At 39.9% G+C, this 17,984-nt stretch overlaps 1 protein-coding gene across 5 annotated transcripts in view; it reads left to right on the forward strand.

Moving 5' to 3' along the window:
- MYO1H (myosin IH) overlaps window positions 1–17,984 on the forward strand; it is a 112,931-nt gene that overhangs the window by 49,334 nt on the left and 45,613 nt on the right. The window contains exons 6-7 of one of the 5 annotated variants that reach the window (XM_075898823.1): window positions 1,305–1,389; window positions 3,296–3,446. In XM_075898823.1, the coding sequence (XP_075754938.1) occupies window positions 3,435–3,446 (12 nt within the window). In that variant the 5' untranslated portion in view covers window positions 1,305–1,389; window positions 3,296–3,434. Of the gene's footprint in view, window positions 1–1,304; window positions 1,390–3,295; window positions 3,447–8,326; window positions 8,455–11,255; window positions 11,434–17,984 lie in introns of those variants that run through there. The other 4 variants (XM_075898822.1, XM_075898821.1, XM_075898824.1 and 1 more) reach the window with 4 other exon arrangements.

The raw sequence follows: 17,984 nt of genomic DNA on the forward strand, positions 1-17,984 counted from the left end.
CTAGTCTTCAGATACTTTATATCTATGTACAGTCAGTCCCCGAGTTACGCGGATCCGACTTACGTTGGATCCGCAGTTACGAACGGGGCTTTTCTCGCTTCAGAGGACTGGAGCGGCGGGACGCCCAGATGTGCTGCAGTCCCGCCGCCCCCGTCCTCCGGGGCGAGAAAAGCTGCTCTCCGTCTCTCTGGTCTGCAGGGAGACCGGGAGCAAAGCCTTGGAGCACGCCCGCAGCGGGACAGCCCAGGCGCACCCGGGCTGTCCAGTTGCAGGCGTGCTCTGCGGCTTTGCTCCCAGTCTCCCTGCAGACCAGAGAGATGGGGAGCAAAGCCTTGGAGAGCCCGCAGCAGGACAGCCCAGGTGCGCCCAGGCTGTCCCTCTGCGGGCATGCTCCAAGGCTTTGCTCCCCGTCTCCCTGGTCAGCAGACCAGGGAGACGGAGCAAAGCCGTGGAGGATGCGGGCGGTCCCGCCACCCGCATCTCCCTGGTCTGCTGGGGGGAGGGGGGGGGTGCAGCTAGTGCCCCCTCTGCCCCCACAGCAGACCAGGCTTTTCTTGCCTACGCCTGGGGTAGAGCAGCTGGGGCGCTGCCGGGTTGGTCCCGCAGCGCCGCTCCTCGGCGCTACTGTACCAACCCGGCAGCACCCCAGCTGCTCTGCCCCGGACGTCCTGATCCAGCTGCTGCTGGTCAGTTTCAGCAGTGGCTGAATCAAGACACCTGGGGCAGAGCAGCTGGGGTGCTGCTGGGTTGCTCCAGTAGCGCCGAGGAGAGGCGCTACTGGAGCAACCCAGCAGCACCCAAGCTGCTCTGCCCCAGGCGTCCCCAAGTCAGCCGCTGCTGAAACTGACCAGGGGCTGACTACAGGAAGGCTGAGGCAGAGTTGCTCTGCCCCAGGCTTCCTGGAATCAGCCGCTGATCAGTTTCAGCAGCAGCTGACTTGGGGACGCCTGGGTTTCTTAAGTTGAATCCGTATGTAAGTCAGAACTGGCGTCCAGATTCAGCCACTGTTGAAACTGATCAGTTTCAGCAGTGGCTGACACCAGTTCCGACTTACATACAGATTCAACTTAACAACAAACCTACAGTCCCTATCTTGTACGTAACCCGGGGACTGCCTGTATTATATATATTTTTGTCTTCTCTCCCACCTTCCCCTTCTGGGTTGAATTTTAGATTAAAAAATCTCAAGTAACTGTTTTTCAGTGGGTGTGGGCTATATGTGGTGGTAAGAGTATGGGAGCTATAGAAGCAAGTAATGATACTATCAAGATAAATATGTTCTATCTACCTTGGTTCTTACATAGGTACTACCACAGTGATGGTTGCCAACATTGCTGTCTGTCTCAACCCATTATAAAATAGAAACATCACTGCCAAGCTATCCTGGAGGTATGTAGAAATTACAGCTAGGGCAAATATCTGGTTATTCTGTATGTGTACATGCACAAACATGCATATATATACTTCATCTCTGCATAAGTATCATTGTATGAAGCAAGACAAGTAAATTAACTGCTGTGTACATTCGTAAACATCCAGTAAGAGTTCTCTTTTATTTGATGTAAGCAATTTGTGGAATTAGCTAGGGTTTTTTTCTTTTAATTTGGTTTAGGCTAATATGGACTAAACATCCAAATGCTTCCATGAGAATATCTGCAGAGGTATGATTGCTTCTTCTTGGCTACGTCTACACTGGCCACAATTTCCGGAAAAGCCATGCAAATCAGGTAAGTCAGGATAGGGAAATCCGCGGGGGATTTAAATATCCCCCGCGGATTTAAATAAACATGTCCGCCGCTTTTTTTCCGGCTTGGGGAAAAGCCGGAAAAAAAGCGTCTAGACTGGCGCGATCCTCCGGAATAAAGCCCTTTTCCGGAGGATCTCTTATTCCTACTTCGAAGTAGGAATAAGAGATCCTCCGGAAAAGGGCTTTATTCCGGAGGATCGCGCCAGTCTAGACGCTTTTTTTCCGGCTTTTCCCCAAGCCGGAAAAAAAGCGGCGGACATGTTTATTTAAATCCGCGGGGGATATTTAAATCCCCCGCGGATTTCCCTATCCTGACTTACCTGATTTGCATGGCTTTTCCGGAAATTGTGGCCAGTGTAGACGTAGCCCTTGGGTCTGGTCACCAGTGGTAAGGATCCTGTAAAGCAGGGCTACTCAACACGTGGCCCATTTGTTTGTGGCCTGCGGTGTGGTTTGGGTTTACGCGGTGCTCAACATGCGGCCCGCAGGTGGGATCCTTTGAACATGGCCTCCAGTGGGAACATGCTCCACAACGGTAAGTCAATATAATGGTCTACTGTTCATATGCGGTTTAGAAGTTAAATTCCTGGACTGTCATTGCTCATTAAAAGTGCTGTCATATGGCTGGAAATCGGGTAAATACTGCATTTATTAATATCAGCAGAACTGATTTAAATGGGGCCTGCATGTTGTGTAGTCTTGCCCTAATCTTTGTATTCATTCCAGTCAGTGTGAAAGAAGCTATTTGCGTATATATTTGCATGTACGTGCAACCACACTTTAAGTTGCAGCCCTCAGCATGTGCTGTGAGTATCATTGTGCCTTCTGGGGTTTCCAAAGTTGAATAGCCCTGCTCTTGAAGAATGAAGAATAGAATATGTGAGGGTGTGAGATGATAAAAGCATTCATTATGGCACTTTTTGGGTGTTTGATATTTGTACAATATTTGGGCCTTTTATATCTGAATCCTAGACTATGCCATCTGCAGTACTTAGAAGGCATTTTGTGCATTACAGTGAGAAGCTTGCAGGGGTTGTAATGAGTCCAAAAAGTGAGTAAAATTCACTGTTTAAATTGGAAACAAATTAAAGATTAACATGCCAGCTTAGCATCAGTTCTTCCTTTGCAGGGTATCTGCACTTTTAATTTTTAAGCAGCACCTAGACCATGCCTGGGAAAAGAGACACCGTAACCCAGGGAATATACATTATTAACCTTAGCGCTCCCAGCTCTACCGAGTTCCTTCATCTCCTAAGGGTTAGGGTTTTGAAAAGACAGTTGAACATACTAGCATTGTGTATGCTATGCTGGACTACTCTAGGTTCAGGTGACTCCAGCGGGAGTTTATGATGCACTCATGCTCTTTTACTTATTTCAGTAGTTAGTGATTAGCATGTAATGTAACTGACTAATCAAAGATCAGCAGTGGCTGCAATATAATCTCAAAGAAGTTACGGTTTCTAGTTCTTATCTCTGAGAGGCAGCCAATATGTGTATACAAGTATCCATAGAACACAGTCACTGACTCACACTGTAAATTATTAACAGTGCTCCATTCAGGTGAGGAAGTAGCCTGTCAGACCTGCTGCACAGTATTGTGCTACACTGGACCATAAACAAGTTCAAAGCAAGTTTTGAATGGTTCAACTGGAATAATTGTAAACAACTGGCTTTAAGAGCACTCAAGATGGACATACAGGTAATGTTAATTTATTAGTAGATGTAACCATGTATATATTAGTCGAAGTAGATGCAGAGTCTCTAGATGACATTAAGTGTTTCGGCAAATGTGTGAAGATTATATTAGAATAGATTAGATATGGTGCAGTGATTTTGAATGAATATTCATAGAGAACACATTACTGATGTAATGCAGACAAATAGCTATTGATCATAGACTGATTTAAAAAAGATCAGTAGTAAAGATTCTTTTAGACAGTATTCTTTTAGACAGTACTTCTTTTAGACAGAGAGTAAGCACTATTTTTATATTTGATATGTGCATACTCAGAAATTTAAATTCAGGTGGACTTAAATAAACTTTTAAAGATGCTATAACTGAATCAACAACTTCACTGTACTATAAATAAAGATTAACCATGTAAATAACAGATAAGTGTAAAGCCAGCTACTTTTTGCACAGCATATTAAAATATAGAGGCTTGTAACATCTTGTAATCAAGATGCATGTTGTCAGGTTTTTGCTGATAATTTTCACTGTGCCATAGACTGCAGAAAAACTTACAAAGGAATGTCTTTACTTGGTAGAAATGATATCGGGTACAGGAAATAAAAATTAGTGCAAGGTAGTGATAGCCATCACTAATGCAAATTGATTTCTGGATACTGACTAGAATTGAACTGAACTGATTTAGAAGAGTTTGTAAAGCTATGAAAACAGGCCTATTTCAACATGCATCAATGGCTTTGATAGTTTACCTCTTCTCCCACATAACTTCCTTCAAATCCTACCTCAAAACTAACATCTTCCACGAAGCATTGCAATGTCTGTTCAATCTGAAATTTTTACAGTATCTGAGCTGCATCCTGGTCTACCCCATATTACTTACTCCAGAACTGTCTCGTGAACATCTGGATGAAGCTGTAATCTTGAGACAGAGCCATTTCCTTCCTATTCATTAAGTACTTCTTCTGCAGCAAAAGAAGTTTCATTTTGCAGTCTATTATTTATTGAACCTCACTATGCTTAGTCCCATTCAGAGATGGAAAAAAAAAATTTCCCATCTCCTCTTTCTACCTATAAAGCAAATGATAATGTGCATTAGAGCCAATAGAGTTTGGGCTTACAATGCACGTCATGAAAATCATTCATGACGTGAAGTAGATGTCCTGTGTAGGCTCGGAGTTGAAAGGCTTTGCAGAAGAGGTGTTTCAAGAAGTGATTTGAATGGAGAGAGAATCAGTTTGGCAGATAAGAAGAGGGAGATACATCCAAGGGTAGAGGAGAGACTCAGGAGAAGAAGGTAAGCAGTGAGGAGAAGTGGCTCAGAGGTAGGACAAGTGTAAGCTAGACTGAAGCTGTGCTGTTGGCACAATGAAGACAAAAGAACGTGTTATAGAAGCCAAGAAATAAGCAAGCAAATTGATTCCAGAATAAAAGAGGTGGCCCAGGGAAGAGCCTGAAAGATTACTTTAGCTACAGTGGTCTGCATCAGATAGAAGGAGCCCCAGAAGAAGGTCACCATACTCAAGTTAAAAGATGTTCTATTGCATTTAATTTTTAATGAAATCTATCTATATATATTTTTGGAAATAATGTGATCTTTAACTGTTTCATATTACCACTTGATCTGAGACAGGGAGTTTGCCTTTTCTAATCAGTTGGAACGTTGATAGTTAAACTTGGGAGATGATTAGAGTGTTTGATTAATCTAGGGAGTTTTGCCTGAGTATTGTGCACCAGAGACACTTTTTAACAATTTTAATTCTAGTATGCATGTTCTTTCCAAAGCTACTACTCTGGGGTATGGCTTAATTTAACCCTTCAAGGGTAATTCAAATATAGAGACCACATTGTTGTATGTATTTAAATATAGCAATACATTTTCAATGCAATCATCATACAATTTCGGTATTGAACAGCCTATGTTGAGTTACCCAGAACCTGACATTTTACCCTCCTGATGTTATGAGGTACTTACACGTATGCCTAATTAAGCACATTAAAAACAAAAAAAGCCAACAAATGGTCTGGTAGCACTTTATAGACTAACAAAACATGTATCATGAGCTTTCGTGGGTACAGCCCACTTCTTCAGATGACAGACATCCTAAACTCATAACTCTGATCATCTGAAGAAGTGGGCTGTGCCCACAAAAACTCATGATACCATCCACATGTTTTATTAGTCTATAAAGTGCTACCAGACCATTTGTTGTTTTTTTCCCTGTAACAGACTAACTCAGCTACCCCTTGAAGCTATTAAGCAGATTGTTAGTGCATAGGCTTAAATACCTTGCTAAATCAGGGCTTTAAAGATGAGGAATTGTTTGGGGTCATTTTCCCCCTTTTTTCCTCTTCATGATGTATCTAAAGGCCAGAAAAGCATTCCTCCCTGTATTTTTTTTTTGTTGCTTTTATGTTTGAAATTCCTGATATTTCTATTCTTGTACCTTTCTGTATTAGTGGAGGTCTCTTTAAAAAGACCCATGGAGTTGGTTAGTGATGGTTGGGGCATAGCAACTTTGTTATTAGACCTTTTTTTCCAGCTTTCCAAATGTTTGTTGGGAATTTGAGTTAAAACAGTCAAACAAAAGTAAGCAGAATACGGATAACTTCCCTTTATCTGTTAACTAGGTCTTCTTGATCACTGAGATATCCATCAGTGATGAGAAACTACTAGTTCTCATTCATCCTTCCAGGAAAAACAGAGTAAATAAGACCTGAATTTTTAAGGTTAAAAAAAAATCCATAGCAGAATCTCACACCTCACTTTTCCCCTTTGAAGGCCAGTTTTAGAGATACCATATAACTACACAGGAATCATGATGACAGTAGACAAAATCTGGGTAGATAGAATATTGTGAAGATTGTTGCAGCATTTTCAACTTTTTATGTCATACCACCTAGCACTTGTTTCTAGAAGGCCTTATTGATATCTGAACTAGACCGTAATCTCAATGGACCTTCCTCTGTATGATAGAGCAGTTTCTTTCTAGTGGTTAAGCACCAAGTCTGGGATTTTCAAAGTTGTCTAAAGAAGTGGAAGAACTTTGTAAACTTACATTTAAAAATAAATAAAGCTTCACCCTACTCTCTATTTCATGGTCCAAACTGATTGCCCTCAGGGAGCCTGTTGCAGAAAATAGCCACAGTTACAGGGAGGGCTGCTGGCAAGAGGGTGTTGCTAGCAGTCTAATCTTGGGAGGGAAAAGCTGGCCACCAGTCACAAAAATAGGAAATTTTACAAAAACATTAATGAAACATTAATGAAAGGCAAAAAGAAAGAAAACATGATGCCTGGAGTGGGTAGAGTACACTTAACAGTGCTTTAGTCCTGTCTTTGTCTTTATTTCACTTCTTTCTCAGACTGCCCCTTTGCTTAGTTACAGATTTAAAGGAGACTGCCCCAAATATTCTCAGTGCATTCATTGTGGCAGTATATGTTGTCACTGTCTCAGTTTAATGAGACAGCTGAACTCTGTGCAAGGCAATGAACTTGAACAGTGCCTTTAGATAGAACATTGTAGCTGCAGTGTTTGTGAGAAAGCTTTCTGCATGTACAGGATTGAACAGGTTCTATTGCTCTCCCTCCTCTTGCTTTCCTAATTTACTACCAACGCAAAATGAAAGTTCTGTAACTCCAGGAAGATTTGGATTCAGTAATAACCCTCAGTAATAAAATGGATCATTGCAAGAAAGAATTACAGGCTCGTAAGGGCTAATCAACCTTCCTTTTTCCTTGGAAAAATCCACTTACCCTGTTTACACAGTCAGGACTGTCCCATTACATCAGTTGCCACTACAAACTGCAATCAGCTCTAGCTTCACAAGTATCAACCAACATTAAGGGTAATTATCACCTTGCCCACACCAAGGTTATATAGCTCTGACTTATGCTGGGTTTTTTTGGCTTGGACAACTAACAACCTCCAGTTTAAGCCTCTTGTGCAGATGGGAAACAGAAGGAAAGAGATAGAGAGATTTAAGTAACTGCCCAAAGTCACATAGGAAGCCTATGCTGGAGTAGGAGCTTGAACCCACATCTCTCTGCCTTAAACCAGTGCCTTAACTCCCACGGCATCCTTTGTCTCTAAATATTAGTAATTGTTAAGATTGAATAACATTCCCCTACCTGCTCCTCCCCACAATCATGTGGTAATTCAATGTAAAGTTACTTCATTTCAGTTACATTTAGGTTTTGTCTAAGTCCCACAGAAATAAACATTTTTCTAATAGCATCTTCTAACTCAAATAGTCTTAGAACTTTGAAAGTTTTGTAGCATCTTAAAAGAAACTAGAGTAAATTTATAAGGATCAGATTATCTTCTGATTTTGAGATTGCCTCAGGAAATTAGATTTTGTAATGCAATTGTAGGATGACCAGTCACCCATGCAATTTAGGTGGAAGTTTTAATATATGGAGACGTTACAGCATCTCATGACTTGAGAAGTTATTGATACTAATAAACTGACTAGTTACTATATTTCTCTGAAGATATTACAGCTAAGTATTCTTTCCTGCATCTTCCCTTTTCCTAGCTTAGGGCACAAAATCATCCTTTAGGTACAAGAGTATATTTTCTCTTCTATTCCAGAAGCCATTTAGTAGATGAGCTATTATGCCATAGTTTTCTTTTCCAGGACAAGGAGGTGTTACAGCTACCATTCTATAATACCCACTCGGCCACTTATTGCATAATTACCAAGCCTAAAGTGCCTTTAATAAGGGAACATTGCTGCCTCCAAATGACACCCATTAACTTACAGACACCTTATTTTTTAATCATGACCTTAAGTGATGTATTTTGTGCACCCGCTTTCTCCTAATTTTTACCAGAAGTTCCCTGTGTCATGTGATCTCTGGCAATTAAATATCCTTCCACCTATAAGCATAAACAGCTGAGTCATCACTATCTCCAGCAGGTAGTGCAACATCAACATATGAAGTACTCACAAAGGTCAGCTTGTTGTTTAGGAAGGATGGGTAATTATTCTGCTCTGTAACAATATGGAAGAAGAGATGGTAAGCTGTTAATCTTTTGGTGGTTTATAAAAAAAAAATGTCCTATAGTGTAATGTTTCTTTTATCACTATAAAATTGAGAGCCCATCAGAACTTGAACTGATGTTTTATAGAGCTGCAAAGAATGGGAGACATGAAGTGAAGTAGTAAGTTAGTTTCAGAAGAAGAGAAGGAAAAAAGGCAAGAGATTTGCTTTACAGTGGAAACAAACTGCTTTTTTTTAAAACAAAGCATTTTAAGAAAATACATATCATACCAGATGTATGGAAAAACCCATGTGTTTTTGAAGAAGGTACTCTAGAGAGAGAGGAAAAGCCACCCTCCCTTCCACATACACTTGAGAATCCAGATACAAATGAAGGGAGCCCCCAAAACTACAATGCTATCCTCTAGAGCCCTCTTCCTTCAGCCACTACTCCCTACCCAGTCTGTTACAAGACACCTCCCATTCTTTCTATACTTGAGTGCATAGTCTTCACCATATATGTCTCAGGTGGAGATGACCATGCCTGGTGGGAACAGTGGCCAACTCTCTTTTGGCAGAAAGAACAGGTTTGGCCAGCATTATACATCAAAGGGGCAATAGAAGGGCTGGAGTTAGAAATGGCTTTCTGGGTGAAAAGGTCACTCTTTTTTACATTATTCTGTGATGCTTCAATTTGTCCTTTACCTGCTGGTTGAGGCAGTTTTATCAACAAATATTGTCCACGTCTTTGGTATAATGTCTGTGTTTAAACTGTCTGCATGGTTGGGTCATGTCTTATGCTCCTAAAATCTCAAGAGTCAAGGAAAAGGAACTTTTTTTCTCCTCATTGTATTTGGGGCATGAGGTGCTGTCTTGTTGTTGCTGTTGTGTTTAATTTTTTTCTTCTTTCTCTGACACATCAAAGATGGCCAAAGCTGGAGGTGGGAAACTGGACAGTGTGGGCTGGTTCATTTATCTTTTCTAAGAAGCTTTGCACAGATCAGATTAATATTGTACTTGTTGAAACTGGTGTCATATAAGCACAGAAACCTTGTCTGGGTTCTTCTGGGCTAACGTACCCTGGCAGAACATTCCCTGTGCCTCACTGTCCAAGACAAATGTATGAGACTGCTGCTCACCAGCCACTAACATGAGAGGAAGATCATGTTACTCAAATATCTGAAGCCTGAATTACTTAATTAGGGTGTAAGGAACCGGCAAGAAGGCTGCCCAAAACAGCCACCTTGTCCATATCTATAAGAGATGGATATGTTGTTTCCCTACCTATAATGAAAATGAAGTGCATTTGCTTATTATTAGCATGAGGCTGCCCAATCTTCAGGGTAATTGGAGACAGTGATTCACTCTCTAAATCTGTAGTCCCCTGTTTTAATACAAGATGTGTGGTTTTATTAACAATGAATGACAGAGAATTCACTGCAGGTGTGCCAATAGAATTCCAAAGGTAGATACTTTGCCTGACCCAGCAGCTAGACTGATCTTTATCAAGTTAAACTAATATTATACTCTACAAAATACAGGAAAACTATAAGTGAAAATAAAAATACTACCATAAAGATAAGTTAATTTTCCAGTAAGTATTCCATCATGTCAATAACACTCCAGGAAAGGCAGTGTTTTTAAACCCATTGCTTAAACTTGGATACTACAATAGCTATAGTCACTGGTTTCAACTCATTTAAATTTTGGTCTAGTGATTATTGTGGGATTTTTTTAGAACTTTGTCATGCTTTATAAATCCTCCTCCTCTCTCTCAAAAAAAAAAAAAAAAAAAAAAAAGCTGCCTATTCTCAGAAATTATTTCCTAGTAGAAACCATAATAATTGTCAGACTACAAGGATTGCAGTCTTTTCAAAATTTACTGAACATTTTGAAGCACCCTAAAATAATTAAAATGGAACTAGTTGTCTGTGTAAAGAATATTTGGTGTTACTTTTATTTTATTAAAATTAAAATGTCCATATTGCATAACTACTTCTGCTTACTAGTTTAAAGCTCATGAATTTCTCCTGTAGTTTCTCAGAAGGTGAGAGTGTCAAATAGCATTTGCTTGTTCCATATTAGTGTTGAGTTTGTATAGAAAGGAGGAATTATTCAATTGGGATTTAAAAGTACATTTGCTTTTTTTTTTTTTTTTTTTTTTTTTTTTTGGTACAATATATTGATGGTTTTGGCATTCAGGCAGATGAATGGGACTTGAAAAAGCTGAGTTCAATTCCTATGTCTGCCCTAGACTCCATGTGACCTTGAGCTAGTTACTTAATCTCTATGTTATTATCTATAAAATGGAAATAACGCTTCCTTTCTCCTATTCGGTCTTGTTTGTTTAGTTTGTAATTTTTTCAGGTCAGGGGCTTCATTTTATTAAACTTATGTACAACACCAAGCACAGTGGAGCCTAATCTTGGCTGGATTACTATAATAAAAATATACTGTAACCTGAAAGGAAGGTGTGGTATAGGCAAAGACTGGGGGCTATAATAAACAATCTAATTAAATATCCTATAGTTTAGCTTTGAAAAGTGATTGTAGAAAAACTTGGAAAGAATAAATACAGAGAAATGGTCCTGCTGCATTGTGTATTCTTCTTTTGTCATCAGAGCTAAAATGGCTGAAGTATAGGGTCAGACATCAAAGTGGAAAGGATACTAGTCATACTGTGTATTTTGCTACTGTGACATAGAGAAAACCCTATTCCGTTAACTCTACATTACCCTGATATAGTTCAAGGACTGTTCTTTTTCAAGCCACAGGGTTGCATAAATCTATAGTTCTTCCCTTCCAGAAGTTGCAACCCTGAATTTCTTCTTTCCGGTTGAAGATACCAGGCTTATTATCTAGCGTTGATTCTTTTTATGGAGCTCATTCAGCAGTTACACTGCTTCTAGCAAGACGTGATGTTCTGCAAATAATGAAGATTCAGCAGCTGTCTTTGGCTCGGGTAACAAATGAAGTGTGTCGTTGTTGAGCACAGTGGTAACTGTATTAGAAAATGTATGAAATGTATGAAGAAGAGGGCTCTAATTTTTCATGTTGTTCAAGTTTTAAATCTTGTTCTGAATTATGTACTGTGCAATTAGTTCTTTCAGTTCACTTGTCTACTAACTTCCTTTAGAGGAGTTAGTAGGTGGACAGGGGGTTGCAGCAGTGTCTGGACAAAGAACTTGGACTGGGGTCAGCAGGCCGCTGGTGTAGTAGTCAGCAAATCAGTATCATTTTAGTGTAAAACAATTCCTCATAACTGAGTGTAATTCTTTATCAGTATCTTTAATGCCTTTTTGCATACTCACAGTATTGTACCTTGAAGTCATTTAGATATTTGACTGTTCCCAAGATGTTTTTTCCTCATACCAGGATAGAGGAATTGCTAACCTGTGTCTGAGGAGCAGGATTACTGGCACTAGCCCAAAATTTGAGCTCCTCATATGAACCTGACAGGCAATTGTTTTATTAAAGCTGACATGTTGAATGGGACTCTTTAAAGATATTCTTTACCTGTCTCATTGTGTTAGAGTGGGGAATGGAAGAGGGGGGCCAAAAAGAGATGGGGCTGAGTGGGGGTGAGAGATGGCAGGTGGAACAGAATATCTGTACCGGTTTCATGTATTGAACCGCCCAGCTTAGCCGATGTAGACCGCATAACAAGAAAGAGTTGCAAAGAACAAATCTCTATTGTTCCTTGTCATCTTTAAATGAGTGTCAAAGTAGGCAGGGGGGCTTTGACCGTTAACCGCACAATTTAGCTTGCCCGTTGTCTGGTAGGCCCCACCTCCTTGGAATTTCTCAGATTAGAAAAGAAGGCCTCAGTTCCTTATAAATGGGCCAACTCTACTCCTTTGTGTGCAGACTGCCCAGTGTGAAATCTGCAGTGACGTTAAATGTTTTCTAATGAATAATTACTGAAAGGAAATGTAAGAATATATGTGTAATGGATTGTAGCGCATTAAAATGTTTTATTTTCTGCACAAAAATGTTGTCCTTCACAAGCACCATGATTGTTTCAAAAAGCCTTTTGTGGGAGTTTGATTCTCAATGGATTATCTGTGAGCTCTTACATTTCAAATAGAAATCAAAAGGGCCCTTTGCCAAACTAATGTTTTTCAAAATGGCAGCCATGAAGCCCATTTAGTATTTAAAGTTTGGGTTTTAAAGAAATGTTTGAACTCTGGAGATTTTCTCACTTTTTCACTTTTTTTCTTTCTTTTGATTTATGAAAGTGAAGTAGTTCACCTCGACCTCTCTTCTATTCAGAAGGACAGACAGTCACCCTTTAACAAGTCTATAGTAGACTATTCCCTAGATACAGACAAGAGTCCTTAAGAATTGTTGGCATTTCCCTGGGCTGTTGATTAACCTGAAAAACCTTCTTATTCTGCCTTCTTTTAAAAAGAAATTAGGCTACAATGTGTACATGTTTTCCACTATATAATTGTATTTATTAATTCTGTTCCTAGAAAACTGTGTATTGTAGGTCAGACATTCTAGTGGCTTGTTCCAGAGCTAAGATGTTAGCTTCTCACAGTGTTGTTGAACTGCTCAGCCGTTGATGTAGACAAACTGAAATACAGCTTAAATGTGGAAAATGTTATGGGGATATCTTGTATGGGCCACAATCTCATTGAAGTTGAAAACACACAATCATTCCTTGTATCCTTAAAGTTTGCTTTGAGGTTCATGTTGCCATTAGATGTTTGTTAGTCATTGATACTTCATGAAGCTTTCCTATTTCCCTCTTCCAGGATTTTCAGTGTAGTCTTAATTTCTATGTGAAGAGTCTAACTTGTCTCAAACAGGCACAAGACTTGAGTTTTTGATTTGTGGGATATGTTTTAAATGTCTTTAATGCATTTCATATTGCTAAGAGTATATAAGGATTTCTAAATAATCCTTGGAAGAATTTTTGTCATAGAAACCGTTTTGGGAAGGTGGTTAAAAGGCCTTCAGTGTTTATTGTGAAGAAAGGGGTCTCAAAGATTTTGGGGCTCTTTGTTCCAATTTTTATATTGACCAGTATAGTGCTGCCAATATTTAACAAGGGGCTTCCAAGTTCTGTCCGGCTCTTAACCTCTGATAAATCTTGTGAACCAGAGATAGGGATGCATGTGTTAGCAGAGGAATGGCATGGATAAGAGTAATATTATAGTACATTTATTCATTGTCACTTGCATTATTGTGAGAACTTTAAGAGCTTAGAGGTTAACTTTTAAGGGGGAATGTTTTAATAATATTGCCACTTATGGAAATGTGGACTATTCCACCTGTTTAAAAAGATAAGCAGCCTGCAAATCTATTTTTGAGCTGGTATATGTTCAGCGTATCCAGAGGAGGAAATCACCCACTTGCCATCAGTTTAGTTTTATAGTTTTAACCTGTGGCTCCTTGAGCTCCTGTCAAACATGTGACAGTGGATATGCTCATAGAAGAGGACAGAATTGGGGCAAGGTCCCATCTACCTCTAGAACAGATACCATATAGGTAGTCACAGTGAGCTTCCCTAGCCTAACCTTCCAGTGTGCTTCAGCCCTACCCTTGAAGCAACTGCTAGGGTGGTGAAGGTGAGAGTACACTTGCCTATTCAGTTCTTAGTGAGTCTGCCAGGGAGACCAGCCTGTCTACTGCAAGACTTTTTTTCCTGTCACCTTAAAAAAAAAAAAAAGTTCATGGTTAAACTCTGTGACTACCTCCCTGGTGAATCTCTTTTGAGGCTTAATTGCTGGAGGCAGGTGCATAATCTATTAAACTTTCCTGATGCGTCCTTAAGAGGAGTATTCTCTGCTACTAGCACTGAGGCTGTTCTCACTGAATACAATGGAAAAATACCCACTGAGCTCAATGGAGGCTGGAGCACTGTCTGTGGCAACACCCCTTGGCCATGCAGTGTGTACATCTTCATTGTAAGACTAGACAGATGTAAAATGTGGGGAAGCAGCCCTGTTAATGAGGGGAGCTGTGAAATGACCTGTCCTCAGTAGAACCAAAAGACTGCCCCAGCAGGATAACTGTACTAGATCACTACTCTGTGAGCCTTTCCTATTACTAATGTCTCAAGGATAAAGTAGTGAGAGAGCTGGAAAGGGGCTTACATGTTTCTCGCGATAGCAGCCAATAAAAAAGATGGGCAAAACTATTAGTACTGTGCTCTGCCAAAGTTGTGTGTTGAACCTGAGAGAGGGCACTTTAACTCAGTGTAAATCTTGTTACTCAGATATTAACACATCTAATTGATGTTAGGAATGCCACTGTTTCTATGGGATCACAAGATCTTGCTTCTATCCCTCATGAAGTTTCAGCCAGTGAATGGATTTTTTTTTTTAAGCGGGCAAAAGTAGAAAAGGGCATTTAGCTGAGACAAAGCTAGTTTGTAACCACCAACAATCTTTGAGAGAGCAGAAAATTCTGGGCAAATGTGCTTAGGCTTCTGCTTCTTGTGAAGTAGAGCCTTGTTTGGAACTATTTATGGACTCCCACCCATAGTACTTACACCTAGTCCCACATTGTTTCTTGAAGCTTTATCCCATACCCACTTGCGGAAACATTAGATCCCACAAATTCCAAAAGAGACTGATTTCTCCATGCTACTAAACAAATGTGCTTGTTCAATACATTTCATATAAAAAGAATTCAGACAATATTTACCACTAAAAGAATAAGTCTTGCTTAAACCATGTAAAATACTTCGTCCTGTTTATAATAGACATCAAATCTTTCTATCCTTTCCTTAAACCTTTATTTTAAAAAAACCCACAACTTACTTTACATTGCTCTAATTTGTCTGACAACCTGAAGAGAGATTTAGTTTTTTCCCACAAATTACCTCAGTCTATGTGGCTGCCTCCCTTCACCAATTCTGCCTGTAACAAGGTACATTTTGTCGGCTCTTGTTATTATGGAAGTGGGCCTATTACAAAGGTGCTCTTCTTCCTCTTTTCCTGGCTTAAGTACCACTGAGAATTTTCCCCATGCCTCCAGCAACTATCATGAGCATTTTATTCAGAAAATTTTCTTGTAATAGCAAGTTCCCAAGGGACATAATTAGCAACAGCCGCAAAAGGTGGCATTGTGACATGCTTTTCTAAATCTGGTCTGATTAGCAAGGCAGAGGAACTTGACAGGCTGTACAATGAGATCAACTGTAGTGGCTTTACCCCACTTTATCTTGAAAAATTTTGTAGGGGTGGGTATAGCAGACACAATTCACAGTGATGCACAGCTCAAACTCCCTAAAATAGTCACATAGGGTTGATCTATAATTTAAGGAAATCTGATTGCTATCCATGTAGGCTGTGATGTGGTGAAATCAGCTTGGTGACTAACTGAAATTACCTGAATAGTTAGTCAATAGCTATATTGATCCCAAGATATTAGACAAGATGGGTGAAATAATATCTTTTATTGGCCCAAATTCTGTTGGTGAAAGAGCAGCTTTCAAACTACACCAAGCTCTTCTTCAGGTCTAGGAAAGATACTGACACAGCTAAATACAAGGTGGAACAGATAGTTTTGTAAGTAGTTGACACACTCTAAGAGACCATTCAAGGTGAAGTGGCCAGTTAGCTACCTCAACCTCACACTGAAATAGGTAAATCAAGACTGAGGTGAGTTAAGAACATTGCATAGCGGGATATTATGTTGTCTTTTGATGTTGCTATTCCTTCTGCAAGCCCATGGCTTCAGGGCCTTGCTTTCATGGGTACTAAAATTATTTGAGAATTTGTTTAAAAATCTTTTTTTGTGATGGCTGCATATATTAAAAATAAGCTAAATGTAGGCCTGAATATAGACCTCAAGTGAGTAACCAGGTGATCTTAGAGCAACCTTTGTTCTTCTCTAACAGTACCACCTTTTTGTTCTCATGTAAAGGTACTGTGTTAAAGTTAGTAATTCTTTGTGTGGAGCAGGATTTTCTTATGGCCCACTCTTTAGGGTAGAGAATTTACCTTTACCTTGTTCACTGAATTATGTACAGCATGCTTTCCAGAGCTCTCACAACAACTAATCGAACAGTATAGCCCACAGAATAGGCGTGACCATCCTTCACTACACTGAACTGCCACAGAGAAGAATCAGCCCAAACAAGCACAGCACTTAATTTCCCAGCCAGCTGCAAAGCTAAAAGCACATGAACTTTTAACAAAAAAAGGTAATATTCTCCATTTGTTTGTACCAAAACCAAACTCTTCTTGGAGGTGGAAGGAGAATCTTAAGCTTCTCCATGGCTTTGTTCTTTTTGGAACCTGTCTTTGTTTCTCTTTAGCTGTTAAAAAATAAATCCCAGACGGGGAGGGGGGGAGAGGGAGGGAAGAGAGGGGATAGAACAAATTGTTCTGTGGCTAAACTAGTTGGTGAAATTAGTAGGAATAGTATTCCTGAGAGAGCTCATGCCAGTGACTATTCCTTATTTACTAAGTGAGGGTGGGACTTCATCTGAATAATTAGCATTAGATTTGGAAAAATCCCATCTTAAATAACATGGTCATTAGGAAATGAGTTTCCCATAATTGGAGCTAAACATAGAGGTAAGCCAATGCTGCATGAATCTGAGCACAGCCTAGCCCAGAAATGAGTTCAGGATCTTTGCCCAAAGGGGAACAGAGTGTAAATTACCAATATGTTAATTGGTAAACAAAATAAGTTAAGGAAACTTGATCAGCTAGGCAGCTTCTGGGATATCAAGATTGCTTGTATTCGTGTTTCTGGGCTTGGAGTGAAGACTGGCTTTTTGCATTCCATACTAAACGGAAGTTCTAAGATACTAACCAAATGACAAACTCTTCTGGAAAGTGCAGTCATGCTGTGTTTTTCATTTTAAATATTATCTCATTACAATGATAAACTCTATAAACCTGGTTACTGTACAGTAGCGGCCTGACAAAAGCAGCATGAAAAATTAATGTCGTCAGCAGTTCAGGGGCAAAAAATAAGGGGAAATGGTTCATGTTGTGATATGATTTGAGTTCTGAACTTCCTTAGGTCAGCCATGGGTAAGGCTTCAGTATCCTTTTTTGGTTTTGTTTGGCTTGGCCCAGCAATGGTGGTAGCAGACTTTTAAGACACTTCTTTAGTTAGCTCAACACATGAAAAGTTTATCAAACAGGAAAACACCTAAAATATTATTTGCATATTAAACTCCCCTGTTTACCTGACTTGGCCATGGGGCACATGTTAGACAGGAGATGATCCCTTATTCTAGGTAGCAGAAATAGAAAAGCTTAAATAAAAAATCTTATGCAGGTAACAAGATGACGTCAGTAAAAGGGAAGCTGGGGTGGGTATTGGCGAGCACGCGCACACACAATAACATGAAAGAGGTGTGCAGTTCTAGGGGGAGAACAGGTTGTACCTCTCTGAGGAGCTAAAAAAGAATGATCCCAATGCAGTACATACAGTCTCGTGTAGGAGACTTTAATGACTGCTGCTCAGATACCAGTGACATGTATAGGACCTTAAACATCCTGGAACTAAACAGCTCACGTGAGTTGATGATGATCCAAAGCTAGTGGCTGTTGACTTAAGATATTCAGGAATAGTTCAATGAAAAATTGTGG

The sequence above is a fragment of the Pelodiscus sinensis genome, chromosome 15 (assembly GCF_049634645.1).
Source record: "Pelodiscus sinensis isolate JC-2024 chromosome 15, ASM4963464v1, whole genome shotgun sequence".
Classification (NCBI taxonomy): domain Eukaryota; kingdom Metazoa; phylum Chordata; order Testudines; family Trionychidae; genus Pelodiscus; species Pelodiscus sinensis.